The 20,787-nt window shown below is 30.9% G+C and overlaps 1 protein-coding gene across 1 annotated transcript in view; it reads right to left on the reverse strand.

Moving 5' to 3' along the window:
- The window catches only part of LOC107442841 (platelet-activating factor acetylhydrolase-like), a 165,164-nt gene extending 144,916 nt beyond the window's left edge, over positions 1–20,248 (reverse strand). Inside the window, exon 1 of the mRNA XM_043044717.3 lies at positions 19,894–20,248. Within this exon, the coding sequence (XP_042900651.2) occupies positions 19,894–20,043 (150 nt within the window). The 5' untranslated portion in view covers positions 20,044–20,248. The remainder of the gene's footprint in view (positions 1–19,893) is intronic.
- Between the last annotated feature and the right edge of the window lie 539 nt (positions 20,249–20,787).

Below are 20,787 nucleotides of genomic sequence, written 5' to 3' on the forward strand. Positions count from 1 at the left end.
AAAGCTCTGCCACCAAAGAAAATAACAAAGCCATAGTTTAAGTGCCTTTCACTCGAAGCAATCTGATGGTTTTAAACTATATGTATAATCTTGCCATGAAGAATTACCAGGACTTTGGAACGTACAAACAACTTAAATATTTTAGAAGTTATAAAACTTTTGTAAAAATTGCCAATTTGGCGACATTTTTCCACCAAGACGAAAATTATCTAAATCACTACCTAATTCTCAGTTTTTTCAAAATTTTATAAGAGCAGGTCATGAGTAAGATTTTAAATATTAAAAAATTAGACTACAAACGCTTCTCATTTTCACAAAACTGTGGCTTTTCTCCATATTGACGTTTTGCACCATTTTCAAAATTCGCGGAAAAGAGCGCTGGTTTTAGATAGGTTAAACTTGTCCTAACAGTCATGAGTAACAGTTGCAAACTCACAGCAGTTATTAAACTAGCATATTATTCGCAAAAAAGAGCGTCCTTTCATATTACGACGGAAAAACAGTCTTAACCGTTTATCTGCCGGACTTTTATTTTACACTGATTGAAAAAGTGCCTTTATGAAAAACGTGGTAGCTAGTTGGTATATAAATAAAATGGAAATAGTCTTTAATTAGCAACTAATTTTACTAAAAATGCAACAACTGTTTGATTTTAGAAATGATATATATCGCATGATATATAATTAATATATGTTAATTGACAGGAATTAAGTTGTTCCAATTTTATGTGCTGAGAATGAAAGATTTGAGCAACCAGACGAAAGATAAATAGGACGTGTTGTGAAAAAGAGACGTGCTCCAAAAATGAAGCATTAGCATTTAAATGGTTAGGCTAAAGCACCTTCCAATAAAAAGTATGCCCAGCCCTGCTACGGAATTTGCGTAGTTTCAGAAAATATTTTGCCAATGGACTGACGTAAGGTATTAATAGTTTAATGAATTGGAATTGCAGGAATTTTGTTCACCCCGAGATATAAATGATTTAATTAGGTATATAAAGGGTCAAAACCGAAGTATAGGATTACGAAGTCCCCTCTAACCTCTTCATACTTGATATATTTTGACTAAGCACGGAGTAGAAATTGTTTCGAAGTCGTACTTAAATTTTGAAAAATATGTTTAATTTGAAGTATTCATATGTATAGAGAGCAAAACAAAAAACGGACCACCCTGAATAACTTTTGATTTAATGATCGGATCTACACAATGGCGATTTTAAAGATAGGATTGGATTTTGGTCCCAATTTTCGAAAACTCATACCGATGTTGCGCTGGATAGTGAAGATGAGTTTGAATATTTGCTCCAGTGTATGAAACCAAATTTCTCCGCCTATAAGTTGGCCGAAAAATTTTTTTACCTCGAAAAAAAATTACGAGAAGGCGGTTGAGTTTTTAAAATCATAAATCATTCCAATTATACTAAATGACAGGTACTGTAATCATAAATAGAATTGAAAAATAAAGATGGTGATTTTAAAGATTGTACTAGATTTTGGTTCCAGTTTTCAAATATTCATACCGATGATATGCTGGATAAGAGAGATAAGAATGATGATAAGATGAAGGGCATAAAGATAAGATGCATGAAACCATGTTTCTCCGCCTATAAGTTGACCGAAACTTTTCCTCCCTCGAAACAAAACTATGAAAAAGTGATTGAGTTTTTAATATTGAGATTCAGAAATGATGAATTTTAAATTGAATATTATCTTGGAGAAATTTTGAGTTAAGTGTTAAAAAAGGAAGGTGTGAATAAAATCTGTAGCTGAATTATATGGGAATTCAAAAGCTCAATTTAGAGCCCTGGAATCATTGGATGTGACGAACGAAAAATATGCAGTGATGCTATTTTATTTCATTTCATAGAATCAGTTTTACCAGGTAACTTTTTCAAAACATGGGATAATCATCGAGTTTCGAAAAATGTTTAAGCAGCCAACCGTTCGATTGTTTGACAAAGTTACTTTAGTTTTTTAAAGTAAAGATATGTTTTAATTAAAGTGGAATTTCCTTGAAGATAAACTACTTAGAGCAGTTCAAAGGTAATTAAACTAACAAGGGAAACTAGGGAAGTGTGACTCGTAAATTTTGAAAAAAACGAGTGGGACGTATGCCTTATGAGAAATAATTTTAGGGGGCAATGTTCGTTTCGGCCCTTAGAAGGTCCTGTGAGAGATAAAAAATAATTCAATATGTAGAAAAATCGGTATTTTATTACTTTAATGCAGACTCTTAGTTATTGTAATTATCTCATACTCCAATTAATTTTGTGGTACTTACACGTACTATACAATGCATATTTATTGTCAAAATCAATTTTGAAGCGTTATATTGCTGTAGTTTTTCAGAAAAACCTGTTAGGTTAATTTAAAAAAAAAATGATATCATATTTTTTAATTTTTTTTTTTTCAAAAAATTTTCCAAATTAATTGGAGTATGTAATTGCAAATCAATTTATTAATAATGAATTAATTGACAATTAATTAATAATTAATTAAAAATTAATTCATTAATTTGATATTTAATGTATTAATTAGCAACTTAACTAATTAACCAATTAATTATAAATCAATTGGAGTATGAGACAGTTACAATAATACAAAACAAATGAAATAAAATAAAAATATGACCACCGAAGCCGACGTCTTCAGGGGGTACCGGCCCCGGTAGCCATTAAAAACAAAACCATTTCTATTTGAGGGAGAAGCAAAAGCTTAAAATATCTCCCTCAGTACCCCAATGGTTTTGTATAGAGGTCCAGGAAAAACAAGATACATTCAAAAGAATAAGCAAATTACGAAAAGAAAATCAATAAAAATCATCAGAAAATTAAAAACTCACAGTCACAGGTCAAGAATAGGTCCGTTTGCTTCGGTGGTCATATTTTTATTTTATTTCATTTGTTTTGTATTGATACTTTTTTCTGAAATTTCTGCTGCTTCTTAGCGCGTTTTTTTCAAAGAAGTTTTATCCTTTTGATCTTAATTATTTGTGTTTTCTTTCAGTACAGTTACAATAACTAATAGTCTGCATTGAAGTAATAAAATACCGATTTTTCTATATATTGAATTATTTTTTATCTCTCACAGGACCTTCTATGGGCCGAAACGAATGTTGCCCTCTTAAATTATTCCTCATAAGGCATACATCCCACTAGTTTATTTCAAAATTAGCGAGTCACACTTCCCTAGTCTCCCTTGTAAGAGATATCCGAATCATTGCTACTTCAGCATCAGCATTCTGAAATCCTTTACACACATCTACAGCACTCAAATTATGTTTCTTCGAAAATTAATTAAAAAAATTTCCGCGTGCAATAAGACACGAAAACAAACTGTTGACTAAGTCTTCTGACCATAAGTTTTAGGATCATATTTTCTAAACTGCGGTTCCTCTCCCCTCCACAAGGAAAACATGGGGAAAAAGTTATATTTATTTAGAAAAAGTATGTTTTTGTGTATGGATTCATAATCAAAAATACAGCCTGCAAAAAATAACTAGCATATTTATTTATCTACTATTATTATTTTTATATCCGTCGTTGAACAGCCGACCCAATGTTGGGTTTACGATTACTATTGTTCAACTCCGTACCAATCCAGAAAACTCCCGGATCAGTACCTTCAGAGGTACTAATTTGTTATGGGAACATGGATGACTTACACCCGTATTCACCAACACGGATTACCTCCGGGTAATCTATGGGTAAGAGTAAAATCACGAGTTTAGTGCGAAACTTTATTCTCCAGCCGAAATTTCGCCAAACTCGCAGATTTCATCGACAGTTCTGACTCTCCGGGTAACCCTCCGTTTTTGCCGAGTTATCGGAGGGTAACCTATTCACGAGGAGCTTGTAAACAAAAAAGATGGAGGATTCTATCGCTGCGTTTGAGCTTGAATTTCTTGAAACTGTTGAAAGAAAGGAAAGATATGTCCCAACTATCAGAAATAATGACCTAGAAGAGTTAGATGAAATAGACTTTTTTGAAAGATATCGTTTCTTAAAACCGACGATTGAAGAACTTATCTCCAAAATTGGCAGTAAGTTGGAATCTGATACAGATCGGAACAATGCCTTAACTCCAACGGAAAAAGTTTTAACTGCTGTAAGATTTTATGCATTTGGAAACCAGCAAATAACATGTTTATATTATATAACAGCACGTGTTTATATTATATACAAAGTCACATGGTTTTACCTTGCCCAATCAAAGGCCTCGTTATATTTCCTGCAAGAGTTAAACTCGAGTTGTGAAATCCTCTGTTGAAAGCGGTTGGAGAATAAAAAGCGAGGGTTAATCCGAGAGTAACTCTGAACCGTGGATATTCCGATCCCCGAGTTACTCTTGAATTTAACTCGGCGTGGTGAATACGGGTGTTAGTTACTCGACAGATTTAACGTGCATCAGTCACCATTTACCCAGGCCTGAAAGCGAGACGGAAAAGAGAAAATACTGGTAGGAGAACTATTTCAATATTAGATAATATTCGGGAGGAGTTAAACTATTCTTAACAATGAACAATTCACTGTGATTAATTTTTTTTCTGGCGACGAAGCAATTCATTATAAAAATTGTATCCGTTAAAAACAATTGGTAGTTATTGATTCTTTTTATTCTTGAAAAAAAAGCTAAAAAATGAATTTTATTTGTTACCAGTTCTTACTCTTTTCCGTCTTGATATATATGTAGGCTTTCAGCCCAGCATTTACTGCATAGCCCCGATCTCTGGGATAATTCTTTAATATGCTAGTTTTAGGGCTAGAAAAGCCAGGCAGGTAGAGTGCAGGGCCCACCGACCGAAGACTCCCAGTGTGGTAAATGGTGACTGATGCCCGTACGACTCTGTCGTTTTGTAATGTAGCTTAAAATAGGTAAAAATATATTTAATAATTTATGCAGACCTGCCAACTTTGAATCCCTTCCATTATCATTTTTCCCAGTGGTATTAAAATTGAATTAAAACTTCAATTTTAAGCAAACAAGTACGTTGTATTTGAAAAAAATTAAGTTGACAACCATGATAGTAACGCATATTAATATATAAGGTTAATTTTTGTAAGAGTAGTGGTGATCAAAATCATATAAAAATTAAATTTATAAAAGAAAAAATAGTATATATTTACTACCACTTTAAATATGAAAATAAAATCTCCCGCAAAATCCGGGAGAGTTGGCAGGTATGTTTATGGTTATTAAATACAGCATGAAGCACCGATTTCTTTTTCTGCGTTAAAGGTTAGATTTTCTAAACGTGACCTACTTCTTTACAATAATTTTACAAATTTGCACTTATTTAGGTCTGAGAGAAACAGTAATTCATCTTTAAAATTTCTTTAATTTACAAAATCAAATACTAATAAATTTTTGAATATGAATGCGAAGAATTTTTTTCAAACTACTTTTTTGATATTTTAGTACAAATATTATTCCGATAATGTAACAGAGTTTTCTAGTAGCCTATTTTTTATAATTAAAAAGTACCAAAACATATTTTTTATTGTAATTAGAACTTTATACAGAAATATATAAAAGCGACACCATTGTCTCATCACCACGTCATAGGGTTAAGCTAAAATGGAAAAGTGTTTTTTTTTTACTAGTACTTGAAGAAAATCATATTAATTTTCCTTCTTACTTACTACTAATTTTTAATACTACTAATTTTCGCTAATAATAGCATATTGTATAGATTTTTTTTTCTGAAGTATATACCGTTTAGTTTTTTAGTTTTGGAATTCCAGGTTTCATCATTTATCTTATATGACAAGTCATGGATTTGTCCCCTGCATAAGTTAAAATCTTTATAAGTACTTCCAAAAGTAAAAATAAAACCTTTTTTATTTTATTAGGTGCTAATTCTTTATGCCAGCTTTTAAATTTATTCGCAGTTCCTGTTTAGTATATTAGCAAGTGCTTATGAACTTTACTTATGAAGCCGGGGCTCAGCCAAGAGCTCGATTTTCTATAGCGCTCCGTAACTTACACGTTCACGCCGGGTGTTGCGCCTGAAAGCGGGACGGAAAAGAGAAAATACTGGTAGAGGAACTATTTCAATATTAGATAATATTCGGGAGGAGTTAATCTATTCTCAACAATAACAATTCACTGCAAGGAAATTTATCACGGCGAAGAAGCAATTCAGTGTAAAAATTGCATCCGTTAAAAACAATTGGTAGTTATGGATTTTTATTATTCCTGGAAAAAAACTAAAAAATGACATTTATTTGTTACCAGTTTTTACTCCGGTGCGGCGGCGCCCGATGAGACAATCTAGCGTGACCCACCGGTGGGTCACCCCGGTGTGAACGTGTTAAATAAATTGGGAGCCACTGCTATATGCATTAACCGGTTAACGCCCAGCGTCATATATTTAGGACAGTTCCTTTTTTCAGACATTCATTGTGGTGGGAAACTTTTTTCAGCATTTTCATTTATCTGGGTGAATTAAAAGATTCTCAGATACCACAATGATTTAGTTATTTCTGATTAGATCTAGAATTATAAGGAGCAAGTAATTTTTGATCTATCAAAGGCCTATTGAATGCCCTAACAGTAAAATAAAAACGATTAATTTCGATAATATATTATACCACTTTTTCCATAAAACCACTTTCTGTATCATTTCAATTTAAAAAAATTCGTGCGGAAACGGGTTAAACAGTATTAACATGTTGAATGCCACGCTAATTTTACAGGACTTACCTGTCTGGCCAAACGCTAAGTAACTTCAAACTAAATTTGCAAATATTGACAGATTTTGCTAGTTTTTTTAAAAGTTTAGCATACATATATCTGAAAAAAAAAGCGGTGAATTAAATAAGCCTACGAATTGTTTAGACATAGTGGTGAATAAAAATTTACTAAATTGAATTTATTGAACAAAGAATCACACTTAATAAACTACCACTTGAAAATATTTATTCGCTGTCCGGAACAAGTAGGCATCTCTGGGTATATAAATAAAACTATTTTTGTGTGTTCCATATTGCATTAATTTCTTCAAACCATTTTAGTAACGATAATAATATTAAAAATTTACTCGAATTATGTGTTTCTATTGATTTCTTGGATTCGCCGGTCACCGGTGGCCCTCGTGGCGCTACGAACAAACTCAGTGCCGGTCACCGGTGACCCCAATGGCACTCAATGTGTTAAGAAAAAAAATGGTGAATTTGATATGCCTAATTTGAAATCTTTAACTTTGTGCCGAAGAGATAGTATTTCGGAAAAAAAAAAGATTTATTCTGAATTGATTGTTACAAAATCAATAACGCATTAAGGCCAACAAATATTTTGAACATGAAAAAAAAAGTTTTGAACATAAATCATTTGTGTCTTGATGGTTTTCTTTGTATGTTTGACTGCCCCTTATTATTTATTCACACTTTGGAAAAAAAAAAATAGCTGAAACAGCTTTGCCTGTCTCAAATCAACAACTTTGTCCGCTATTCAAACAGCTGGTGTCAAAGACTTCTAAATGACATTTGAATCACAGTGCTTTCGTAATTACGAATATTTAAAACAGTTTTTTTGCATCCTTTTTTTTATATAAAAATTATGTTTAAATGCATGAGTAGTCTCTCAAAATATTTTTACAGGTTTTCTTTTTCAGAATTTATATAAAAATATTGTGGAATTTAGTTGAGCTTGGTTACTCATTCAAAAGGAAATATACTTGTTTTCATTTTTAAGAAATATTATTCGTTCTATTTTTCTCACTAAATTTACTACGAATTCTGCAAACATTCAACGAAACATGAAATTGAGGAAGCGTCGACTATTTAACACTTTATTGACCGCTCACGAAATTTATCATGTCCCTTTTTCCTATCAAAAAGTATTTCAGTCTCTTTGGTCAATGTCCGAAAAATTTGCTAGATTATATTTTATATTAATTTCTTTGATATATAATATCAAAATTTCGTAGTAATGGTAGAATGCGTTAAAGATAAATTTAACCCTTTCGCGCCGACTGTCACAAGTACGTGCCAGCATAAAACCGTATCTATCAGGGTAAAAAGATAAAACTGGTAATCAAAGTAATTCTTTAGCAGTTTATTTGTCAATCGGGTTATAATTAGTTGATTTATTTAATTCACCATTACTTTGTTCAAAATAAAACTATTTAGTTATACTTTGAATTAACATTGATTATATATATATATATGATTAAACTAACAATAATTAAAGCAAAAGCAAAGTAAGTCTGTCAAATTAGCAACGACTACATTTAATTTACCGTTTTTTATTTATTTACATCCTGATTTTGATTTTGTACGAATGGTTTTATGAATCACCCGTCCCCAAGGGATTATTTTAAGTCAAAAGCGTAAAATTTACAACCAATAAAAGTATTTTTTTAAATAAATGTTTCATAAAAATGAGAAATATTGGTACTTGTGAAATTATGATGAGATATCTATCATTGTCAAACTGTAATTTGGAAAATGTATGGGTATAAATTATTAAAATGTAACTTTTTCCGCCGGTCTTCAATATGTAAAAATTAAATAGAAATTCATATAGATTTAAGAACATAGAACACTTCTACAGTAAAGCAATCAATTCTATTAATAGAATAGGGAGAATTTACTGCTTATATCTAAAGCCCCGAAACAATGAAATAAGGAGTGGTTTCGAGGTGAAAATAAATGAACAATACACAAAAGTTTTCTTACTTTTTTTTTTCTTCTAATAATTACATAAAAATATTTTGCTATACATTTTCGGTACTATCGTTTCCCATAGCCTCAAAAAATCGCCAAACTATTACTGGCGCCAATGATGTTAATTAATATTGGATTATAGTAATGGATACTAACTATAGTTCGTTCACCAGGAGTTGGCACTTGGCTCCGCCTTCATCACGTGGTATCGGATGATACTATTTCGCTATTTTGGGGAGAAGGATGCGAACAAGCTTCTACATCAGAAAGCCTCCACACGGTTTCTTATAAGTAGTCTGCGCAGACAATTTAAAAAGAGAACAGTTTGATCGTATGAAACCAAATTCTATTTTAAAAGTGATTGAGAGGAATTTGTCATATATATTTGAGAATTGAATCTGTAGTGGTAGACAAGTAAATAAGACAAACTAATCATATTAAAAAATTAAACGAATCTTTAGAAATATATTTGCTACCACTTTTTTATTTCTACTAGATTTTGTATTAAATGTCTGTTTTGTAAACTATTTTACCTTCATAGTGGTCTGATTAAACTACCTATAAAAAACCGTGTGGAGGCTTTACGCGCATTAGAGGTTATCTCGATTTCAAGCGGGGAAATGTTTTTCCGCTTACTCCCCCGAGCTGAAATGAACTCTGCGTCCGAGGAGGTGGAGCCAAGTGCCAACTCCTGGTGAACGAACTATACCTTTACGTTTAACCGCTTCCCGTACCAATTGTTTTGAGAAAAAAATCCAAAAAATTAACATTTTTTATTTTTTTTTAATTAATAAATACAAGGAACTAAAGCAAAACATAATACTACATAAGTTTCAAGTTGAATTTTACATTTTTTTAATGTGTAAAAATTATTTAATTTATCATTAGTTAGCTATCCCAAGTTATCTCGGACAAATGAAAAAAGTAAAATATTAGTCTTTATAGGATAGTTTTTAAAACAAGGAACAACACTAAGTGATAATTTCCAAACTCTGGAGAAGTGCTACGCCATTTTTGTTTATTCCTTTTTTTTCTATGTAAATTCAGTAACCATCGTATATGCAATCGCACAAAGTGCACAGTCGCACAATCCAACAGCAAAACTCCCAAACAAAATATTGCAAATTTCCAAACAAACACAGCAGATTATGTTTTGTTTGCTTCCAGCCGAGTAAAAACGTGATAAAACAAAACAAACGGACAAATGCTGCTACGCCCGAGTTTTCTCGGGATAGTAAATATTTGCATAAGGTACATACCCGAGTTAACTCGGGATAGTAAATATTTGCATAAGGTGCATACCCGAGTTAACTCGGGATAGTAAATATTTGCATAAGGTACATACCCGAGTTAACTCGGGATAGTAAATATTTTCATAAGGTACATACCCGATTTAAGTCAGGATAGTAAATATTTGCATAAAGTACATACCCGAGACTTGGGATAATCAGAGAGGCGAGTAAATAAATTAAGCATACATATCAATCATGTATAACTAATCGTCTCGTATATCGTTGAGAACTAAGTCTGCTTAACCGGTTAACGCCCAGCGTCATATATTTAGGACAGTTCCTTTTTTCAAAGATATTTATTGTGATGGGAAACTTTTTTCAGTATTTTTATTTATCTGGGTGAATTAAAGGATTCTCAGATACCACAACGATTTAGTTATTTCTGATTAGATCTAGAATTCTAAGGAACAAGTATTTTTTGATCTATCAAAGACTTTTTGAATGTCTTAACAGTAGAAAAACCAATTAATTTCGATAATATATTATACCACTTTTTTCATGAAACCACTTTTTGTATCATTTCAATTTATAAATTCGGGACAAAACGGGTTAACCCGTTAATGGTTATTGACAAAGGAAGAAGGCAAACCAATATTATTTATAAATAAAAAAAATTTTAATCATATATTTGCTTCCACTTTCTCATTTTAACTAGATTTTGTGTTAAATGACTCGTTCTGAAAGTGGATATCCTTCATAGAGGCTTGATCGGACAACCTATTAAAAACCGTGTGGAGGCTTTCAGTTATAGGAGGCGTTGGCTGAGCACGGTTCAAAGAGGAATTTACATACCTGCCAACTTTCACTCTTTCCGAGAATAGATTTTCAGAGTGGATGTAAAACGAAAAATGATCATTATGCTTTCATATATTTATTGTAATTATTTATAAGTAGTGGTGGTCAAACTCATTTATAATTATCATTATAATTCAAAAAGTTAATTGGAATAACATGAGTATTGCTACCACTTTAAATAAGAAAATAAAATCTTCCGGAAGAGTTGGCAGGTATGGTTTTATGTAATCTTTTGAATCATTTACACGCAGTGGTCTACCGTCTGAAAAGAAGATTTCTGAAACTACGGAAATTCCGTAGCAGTTGGCATGACATAAGTATTGCAAAATGGTGAATTATATAAGCCTACGAATTATTTAGAAATAGTGATGGATAAAAATCTACTAAATTGAATTTATTCAACCAAGAATCACAATTGATAAACTACCACTTTAAAATATATATTTGTTGTCCTGAGCAAGTTGGCATCTCTGCACTTTGTTCCAGGTCTCTCGTACCAGTATAAGCTTATTTCTTCATGACTTTTGAGTATAGAACCAACCAGTATAGGATGAATTCGTTGGTGGCGCTACGTGCCAAATGCCTAGGTACCCTACATATCCAGCTCTCTCGTGCTGAGGATTTTAATGTGTCGTCAATATTACCAAAAATTCTGATAGCTTTGGTGTCTACCACTCTATAAAATATTTTTCAAAAACCGTGCTAGTTGGCAGCCAAGGGCATCAATAGTAGTTTGACGATCCTTTACGGTCTTCCGACATTAAAGATGTTAGCGTCAGGAAAAATTATTTTCGGCAATAAAACAAAATTCAAGAAACATTCGCTTTTGATTCTCTTACTGTTCTATAAAATATTGTGTAAAAGACGTAGTAGTTGACAGGCATGGGTACCAATGGTAGTTTGGCGATACTTTCACGGTCTTCGGAATAAATACCTATATTAGTTTCCAGAAAATGATTATAAAATATTAGTGCCATCACAATTTATTTTATGCAATTAGCCAAAATTCAAGAAGATTTCGCTTTTGACTCTCTACAACTCTATAAATTATTTTACAAAAAACGAAATGGTTGGCAGCCCTGCGTTAAATTTCTGTCGATGAAAAATCCATGTTTGATTTATTTTCATTAGAAATAGTACCTAAAGCGCTTTCAGTATTTTCGATCTACCGGAAAATTCTATCCGCGAAAAGCTGATCTTCATTATACAAGGAAGTAAGGGGTGTCTTTATAAAAAGTAAAAAAATATCGGTAGAGCACTCATCCAATATACAGCTCAATCAAATATTTGCCTACGTTCGATAAACATATATTGTGGTAGAACTATTGCTCCCAATTCATTGTTTTTCAAAAAGAATTATAAGATCCTAACCAATCATGATTTAGGTATTCGAGACTAGAATTGATAAAAAGAGAAATTAAATAAGAGGGTAGTTACAGTAAGTAGGGTAGTAGCATACATTGTAAGAAAACTAGCCACTAGATCTCCCCTCATGTATATACATGTATTCCCCCCCCCCACCTTTTTAACTCTTTTTTTTGTATTCGTATGATTTTTTCATGTATCAAACTGTGATTTTACTTCACATGTAACCCAGACTCTAAATTATGTACCTCAACTTGAGATTTAACTTTAGTTAAATACAGCACCACACTTCCCATCCTCCAATTTATATAAATTTCGATGAAGGAGTAGAAAGCCAATTCGGATAGGAACTCCGAAACAACTGTATTAGTTAATAGTTAGCCACTAGATAGCGTACCAAACGATTATTATTTATTGGTTCTTTTCTGGGAGACCAAGAGCCGAGAGTGGTAAAAAAGAGGATGGTTGTTTTAAAATGTTGCGTCTGTGCTAATGCATGTCAATGTTGTAAATTGGTAACATCATCAATAAATAGTTTTTAAAACGTTTAATGCCAGGCTATTTTTACAGGGTTCTCCAGTCTGGCCAAACGGTAAATAACTACAAGATAAATTTGCAAATATTAGAGAGATTTTGCTTGTTTTTATAAGGTTTAGCATCGCATATCTATATAAAGTAGTGAATCATACAAGATTACGAATTGTTTAGAAATAGTGGTGAATAAAAATCTACTAAATTGAATATATTAAACCATGAATCACAACTACCACTTGAAAATATTTATTCAGTGTCCGGAGCAAGTTGACATTTCTGTGTATACAAATAAAACTAGTTTTTTGTGCTCTATATTGCATTAATTTCCTCAAACCATTTTAGTAACGAATTATCTGGGATTAGAACAGAAGGTTAACTTAGATATTTTAAAAGTTATTAAACTTTTTTAAAAATTGCCAGTTAGGCGACATTTTTTACCTAGATGAAAATTATCGAAATCTTTGCCTTATTCTCAGTTTTTGAAAATTTTTATGAGCCCAGGTAATGCAGCAATGGAGTAAGTTTTTAAATTTTAATAAATTAGACCACAAACGCTTTTTATATTCATAAAACTTGGGATTTTCTCCACATTGACGTTTTTCGCCATTTTAAAAATTTGTGTAGACAGTGTTGGCTTACCGCAACAAAAACTGTTTCTATAATGGTAAATTGGATTTTAAATTCTTCATAGCTACCAGTTTAAAACTGGTTACTATTTTTATTTACTTTTTTTGAAAGATATAATCGAACATTTCATTCCGTTTAAAAAAAAATTAATTTATAAAATTTTTTCTTAAAAAATTACTGGTAGTTTATTTTTTATTTAAATTTGTTTTCGGTAAAATATTTTATTGAATGGCAGACAATAAAAAATTAAAGTATTTCGAATTATAAGGAATTTTACCAACATTTTAAAAGCCTCATGACCAGTAAACTGGAATAAAGTGGAGCTTTAATTAATAAACATAATTCACACAATTAATAACTAATCATTAATAAACTACCACTTGAAAATATTTATTCGCTGTGCAAAGCAAGTTGTAGCATCTCCCTGTATATAAATAAAACTATTTTTGTGTGTTCTATATTGCAGTAATTTCTTCAAACCATTTTAGTAATGATAATAATATAAAAAATTTAAAAATTTACTCGAATTATGTGTTTCTAATAATCTTGGATTCACCGGTAATCCCCAGGGCATTCAATAGGATAAAGAATATTTTGCGTAACTGAAAAAAGAGGCGTAAACTTTCACAGACAGTGTTTTCTGTGGTAGACCTAGTAATATTCTTTATATATTAAAAAGTAAGTTAAGCTTTCAAATGAAAACATTATGGGCCACTCTGGTCAAGTGGTACCGGCCTTCAAACGCTGCGTGAGAGGTGGAGGTGGCGAGTTCGAATCACGCTGTTGCTTATTGCTTATAATTGTATATAGTAAATTGAAAGTCGGTTTTAGGGTTCATTTTTGCATGCGAACTGCAATGAAAAATATTAATTATGCGTTTGTTCAGAAAAATATATTTTTGCGTCCTATACTAAAACAATGATTTTGACTATAGTTCGTTCACCAGGAGTTGGCACTTGGCTCCGCCTTCATCACGTGGTATCGGATGATACTATTTCGCTATTTTGGGGAGAAGGATGTGAACAAGGCTGCTATTTGGAGATCGTATGACAAAAATATCTATTTCGCAATCTTCGTGTGCATATTTTGAACAAGTGCATTTTATTTCATAAACTTGTTGACATTTCTCTCTTTTTATTGAATAAGAGATATTTTGCTGGGAAAAAGTTTTTAAATATAAATAAGCTAGAATAACGAAAGGTATAATAGCTGATGATAAAGCGAAGTAAGTGACTGAAAAAGAATTCACTGTTTGTGTTTGGCCATCACCTTCTACATCAGAAAGCCTCCACACGGTTTCTTATAAGTAGTCTGCGCAGACTATTTAAAAAGTGAACAGTTTGAGAGCATGAAACCAAATTCTATTTTAAAAGTGACTGAGAGGAATTTGTCATATATATTTGAGAACTGAATCTGTAGCGGTAGACAAGTAAATAAGATAAACTAATCATATTCAAAAATTAATCATATATAAAAATAATGCAAATATATGTCTAAAAAAATTTTTAGACATATATTTGCTACCACTTTTTATTTTTACTAGACTTTGTATTAAAAAGCTCTTTTTTTATATATACTGGTTTGCCTTCATAGTGGTCTGATAGGATTACCTACAAAAAACCGTGTGGAAACTTTGCGCGCATTCGAGGTTATCTCGATTTCAAGCGGGGATATGTTTTCCTCATACTACCCCGCGCTGAAATTAACTCTGCGTCCGAGGAGGAGGAGCCAAGTGCCAACTCCTGGTGAACGAACTATACTAGTATTGCAGTAATAGATAATAAACTAATGTACTGGATACTGTGAAAATAGTTTTTATTGCTTCCAGAAATAGAAGAATTTGAAATTTTCCTCTTAAAACAGTTATTGTTTATCTTTATTTGGCTACTAATTTTCATCTTAAAACCATTTTCTAAGCTTGGTTGAACATTTTTACCTTAAAAATCAGTGTTTTTCTACATTTTGCTATAAATAATGATTACCGAGAGTTAATATACATAAATATTAATATTCGGAAAGATTAAAATTAATATTTCAATCATGATCATAAAAATATTCGAGGTTATTGTTACGCGTAACGCCTAGTATAAAACGCATGTTTTGGCGAGTCTGTCGTAATTTCGAAGGAATACGGTCACATGTTAGCCGCTGGCGTCCGAACCATCCAGTGTTGATGACCGAGACAAATATGAGCACATTCATTTATGCCAATGGCTTGGCCACTAAAAACTACGTTTGCAAATTGAATAGATATTTGATTTCTAATCAGGTATTATACACCTAAACCATTTATCTAATCTTTAGTTATAATTCTAATTTCATTCTTTCTTCTCTTTGTCAAAATCGGGGAGAGAAAGTGTTTCTTCTAGCCAGAGAAGTGTAACAAGCCAATTTGTTCTACTTTCTTATACCTTTTGGGCATGTTTTTATGTTTTTGTTTTCTGTTTACGTTTATTTATTTTTTTGGCTGGATTCTTCGTGCTCATTCTTCAACGTGACTAGAATCTGATGAGGGGGGGGGGGGAAACCCAGTTGTAGAATAACGTAGAAAATGCTTGAATGTCAACAAAACTTGAATTGAAACCTTGCGTAATGTTTGTGAATCCAGCCGGTATCATTATGCCGTGATTAACTTCAGCTGGCTTTTCTGTGCCGCTAAGAGACAATTATATGAAATGAGACGTTTACTTTTGCTTCATGTGAAAATACAACTAACAGGCATGTTTTTTTCCCCAAAATTTACCAGAAGAATTTTTCAATTTAATTTTTTTTTTCATTCTATAATACTTTTGAGGATCATAATTTCTTTATAACCTTTGACTTCTTAAGAAGAATTTTATCCTTTCAAAACCCAAATAATGGTGTCACGGTTTGAATGAATTAAAAAGTATTTCAAATATTTTTTTGAACTCATGAAATAAGGGTTTTTATGTCATAACGAATTAACTCTTAAAAGTAATAGGAGCGTTGTATATTCAATTCTATCACGTGTTTTAGTGGTAAACTGTCATGTGCCTTTCCTCAAGAAACTTAAAATGGAAGTCCTTTTAACATAGGAAATTTTTTATCTAAAAATTGACTAGTATGAAGTACGAACAATCTTCAAGGAATTTAAAAAAGTTTATATAAAATGAGTTCCATTTTAGCAAGCTTTTATTCACACTTAAAGTTTGCAAATGTATATCCAGTCGCGAAATTCGAAGTATTGAATTTTTAATTCCAAAAAGCCAAGTAATAAAATAATTCAGTAACTTCTTTATTAAAAAATCTACATTGGAATAAAGAAATTTGAATATTCTTTCTAAACACTTTTTTTAATTTTATTAAGGGCCACATGAATCCTATTGAATTAGACATATTACCCTTAATAATTGTTCTCTTTTTTGTACATACAGGGCTGCCAACTTTTTACGCTTTTTGCAAAGATTTACTCTAGTGGTAGCTAAGTTTGTTTCAGTGCATTATTTTTTATTGATTTAAACTTATTTTCTCCACCACTACATATAAATGATTTAAAAGCTCATATGCAACGTCATTTTGTTCCAGCTCTCACTAGGTGAAAATTTTAAAATAAGGGCGAAATTTTTAGAAATTCTGAAAGTTTTTGTTTTTAGTTGTCTACCACTCCATGAAATATTTTGCCAAAACATAGTAGTTGGCATTTCAGATTATTCTAAACAAAACAACAACACCATACTTGCCAACTCTCCCGCATTTTGCTCCAGATTTTATTTTCATATTTAAAGTGGTAGTAATTATATACTATTTTTTTCTTTTATAAATTTAATTTTTAAATGATTTTGATCACCACTATTCTTACAAAAATTAAGCTTATATATTAATATGCGTTACAAACTTGGTTGTCAACTTAATTTTATTCAAATACAACGTATTTGTTTGCGTAAAATTGAAGTTTTAATTCCATTTTAATACCACTGGGAAAAATGATAATGGAGGGAATTAAAAGTTGGCACGTCTGAACAACACTCTTGCATAATAATTTTCCATCGCTTTGATTAAATTATTGCTGTTGATTGCAATGAGGCATTTTGAATTAATATATTCTTCCGCTTATGAAGCATAAAACAATATTTTCAAAAAAAGTGTGTTTAGATGTAAATAAGTTTCGTTATGATTAAAACTGTACTTTGGAGCAGAAAGATTTCTTTTTTTTTGCATCAGTGTAAGTTACAAAAGATTAGGAAAAATTGCCCACACGTTATTAATAGTCATGCGAAAAACTAGCCACCAGTTATTTTGTATTTTCGGGTGGTGCACAAAAGTCTATGTCGGTTTTGAAAAGGGTTAGTTCCAGTGTATACTTCTGCCTTTTATCTATTACCCAGAATTTCTGAAAGTGTTATTAATCCTTTTGGAGACCAATTTATAAGGAAACAGCAAAATTAAAATATGGTGATAAGTTTCGATGAAGAATGATTTTAAAATTGTTTAGTTGATTGATTACCAAATCTAACCTGATACCTTCACTAAATGTTTTGCCATCTTCAAAATGTGCCGGTAATTTATGTTTTATCTTAATTCAGAAAAAGACTGAGAGCAAAATAAATGTATGAGAAATCTCACTTGTTGAGTGTCGCTATTAAGATCAAATCAAGCTTGTAATTCGTATTTTTCACAGAGAAGGATTAATAACGAAGAGACCTTCCAATTTCGATCCTGGTGTTCACTTAGTGAACTACCATTTATATATTGAACATATTGAACTAGTTTAGTTCACATTGAAACTTTTTTAAAATAATTTAAAATTTTTGTTTTATAAGTGTAGTGGTAGTTATAAACAGAAATTTTGGGTCCTTAAAATTGTAATAATGATAGGACTTACTTGTAAAATTCAAACTTTTATTAAGAACAATTATATTTAGTAGCTTTTTTTAAATTAGACATTTTTTTAAAATTATATATGAATAATTTATAATGTAAATCATAGTAGTAGCAAGACTTTCAACGCTTTTTGTAAAAAATTATTCTAGTGGGAGCGATCTACATATCTTAATATATTAGTTTGTATTTATTTAAACTAATTTCCGAAACCACTACAGATAAATGGTTTTAAAGCCCCCATGCAACGCAACTTTACACCAGCTCTTTCGTGGCAAGGCTTTTAAAATGTTGACAAAATTACCAAACATTCTCTGGTTCTCTACCAAAAAAAGCTTTGGTTTTTTAAATGTCCACCACTCTATAAAATATTTTTCAAAATGCATAGTAGTAGGCAAGTGTGTAATGATGATTGAATAATGAAAGAAATAATAAATAAATATTATTTGAATTTCTACCACTTTTTACATTTATAGTCGCCTATGGCATCCCTATTATGATTATTCACCAATGTAAGAAATTAAGTCTCGAAGTATATAATAATATTTTTGCATTATTATAATTAATTGCAGAGAAACGAAAGTTGTTTGTTAAATAAAAATAATTTAAGGAAGTCATTTTGAGGCAAAAAATGTTTTTGAAACTTAAGTGATCATTAATTGTCGTAATAGAATAATCGTTTAATTAATCATTTATAGTTATTAAATAATGATAAACTTAGTACTAATTTTCTGTTAGTTTGAGGAAAAAACTGGGTACATGCCTTTTTTTTCCTACCTGCCATTTTTTCATGATTCACAAAAAAATTCATAGCATGAAATTTTCTCAGAAACAATTGAGCTTAAACTGTAATTAACAGTCGCTAACTTTTGTGCATTGCGTAAAAGTTTTCTTTAAAATTTATATTATATATTTATTTCGGTACTAAAAATCTCAGTTCATAAAAAGATTTGCTGACCCATATAAAAACCTTGATTATTTAACTGCAATTTTTTTTAAATGCAGGCAAAAAGAAATCTGTGTCGACAAAATTAGACAATAGTAAATATAATTTTCCATCCATTGAGAAAAATCTTCCACAAAAAGAGTAAGGGTTGGTAGCTATGTGAATTTTATGATAAATCGCAATCTAATTAAATTTCTATTCTCACCCAAAAATAAGCGTTACTAAAAAAATTAAACAAATTTGATACACATTTTTAAATAGGACACGGTGAATATTTTTACCATTGACTTGAATTTTTATTTTATTTAAATTCACCAAAAAATTCCTGTCAACCATGAGTGATCCATACATTAAGAAATTCTTCTTGAAAAATTTATTTGTTTATACCAATTGGAAATGAGATTCAAATAAATTATATAACATGCAGATAATGAACACAAATATCATAAATTTTAAATTAGACTCTATAAATGTTACCAGCTCTTATTTTAAAAAAATTAAGTAAAATTTATAATTGGACTAAATAAAGAAATATGTTAAATATAAACAAATAAAATATAAGAAACGAGACGTTTTAACTAATTATTATTCATCAAAGATATTTATAAATTAAATATTAGAGCTAAACTAATAAGTCTAATATCTAATATTGCCGTGAAATTAAATTCGATAAAATTAACGATAATCTTATAAACCAGCCACTTTTTTTTTTAAAAAAAATTCCGAACTGTGGCTTACATACTTTTAGTAAGTTATGTGTGCATCAATGGCTTCAAAATTATATTTTTTTACTGAATTTTTAATTTATTAATTAAAAAATCACTTACTTTTATTTGTTCAGCAGGATAAAATAATCGAATGAATACACCATCCGTGGAATATTTTGTCATAATATCTATACACCCCACATTGTAAGGACCGGTTGGTTTTGGAATTTGCCTCGGCAGCTTTTTTCCCTTTTTCATGAACAATCCCATAATTGAACAAATTTCAAAGTAACTTAAAAATCTCAACTTGTTCACCGGCTGAAAACGAAATGACCCGCTGGCTAATAGTTGAGGATCAATTTATAACATTCTATGAACAGCGCACTCTGTTGGGATGACCCGTAACACTTTTACCACTTAGTTTCGACGTGTGACCGAAAAACTACAAAGTCTTGGCATAGCCTTGAACGAAAGTGAAAACTTTATAATACGTCATGGCAGAACGCGTTTTGTGGATTCCTCATCTAAAAACTTCCAAATCTTGTTTAGGTAGGGTTTTTTTTTCCTCTCTCCATGAAACAAGAAGTTTCGAGAAAGTTTCAATAATCTCTCATCTAAAAGTTCTATAAGATTCTATAATCTCTGAGTATCATAATCTATGAATTTGATAGTTCATTAGTCCTATATAAAGACTAATTAATCTTTATAAGTCAAGTTTTTCAAACACCGATAATTTCCTCCCCAAATTTAGACGTGGTTCAAAGAAAACATCGTAAATTTTTCAAATCATCACAAATATTATTGCCAACTTTAAATAAGAAATAGCAATTTTTATGAGAATTATAATGTTAGCTTTATTTTGAAATGTATGGCAGCATAATATTAATCTTTCATTCATAACGGCTTCTTATATTTTCATTTCAAACAAAACCTTCTTTTTTTTTTGTTTAAAATCCCCTGAGTTTTTGAAAATCTTTTATATTCATTTACTTCAAAATAAATCTATGCACTCAA

This window comes from Parasteatoda tepidariorum, chromosome 4 (genome assembly GCF_982258835.1).
Source record: "Parasteatoda tepidariorum strain Cologne lab strain chromosome 4, Ptep-v5.0, whole genome shotgun sequence".
Taxonomy (NCBI): Eukaryota; Metazoa; Arthropoda; class Arachnida; order Araneae; family Theridiidae; genus Parasteatoda; species Parasteatoda tepidariorum.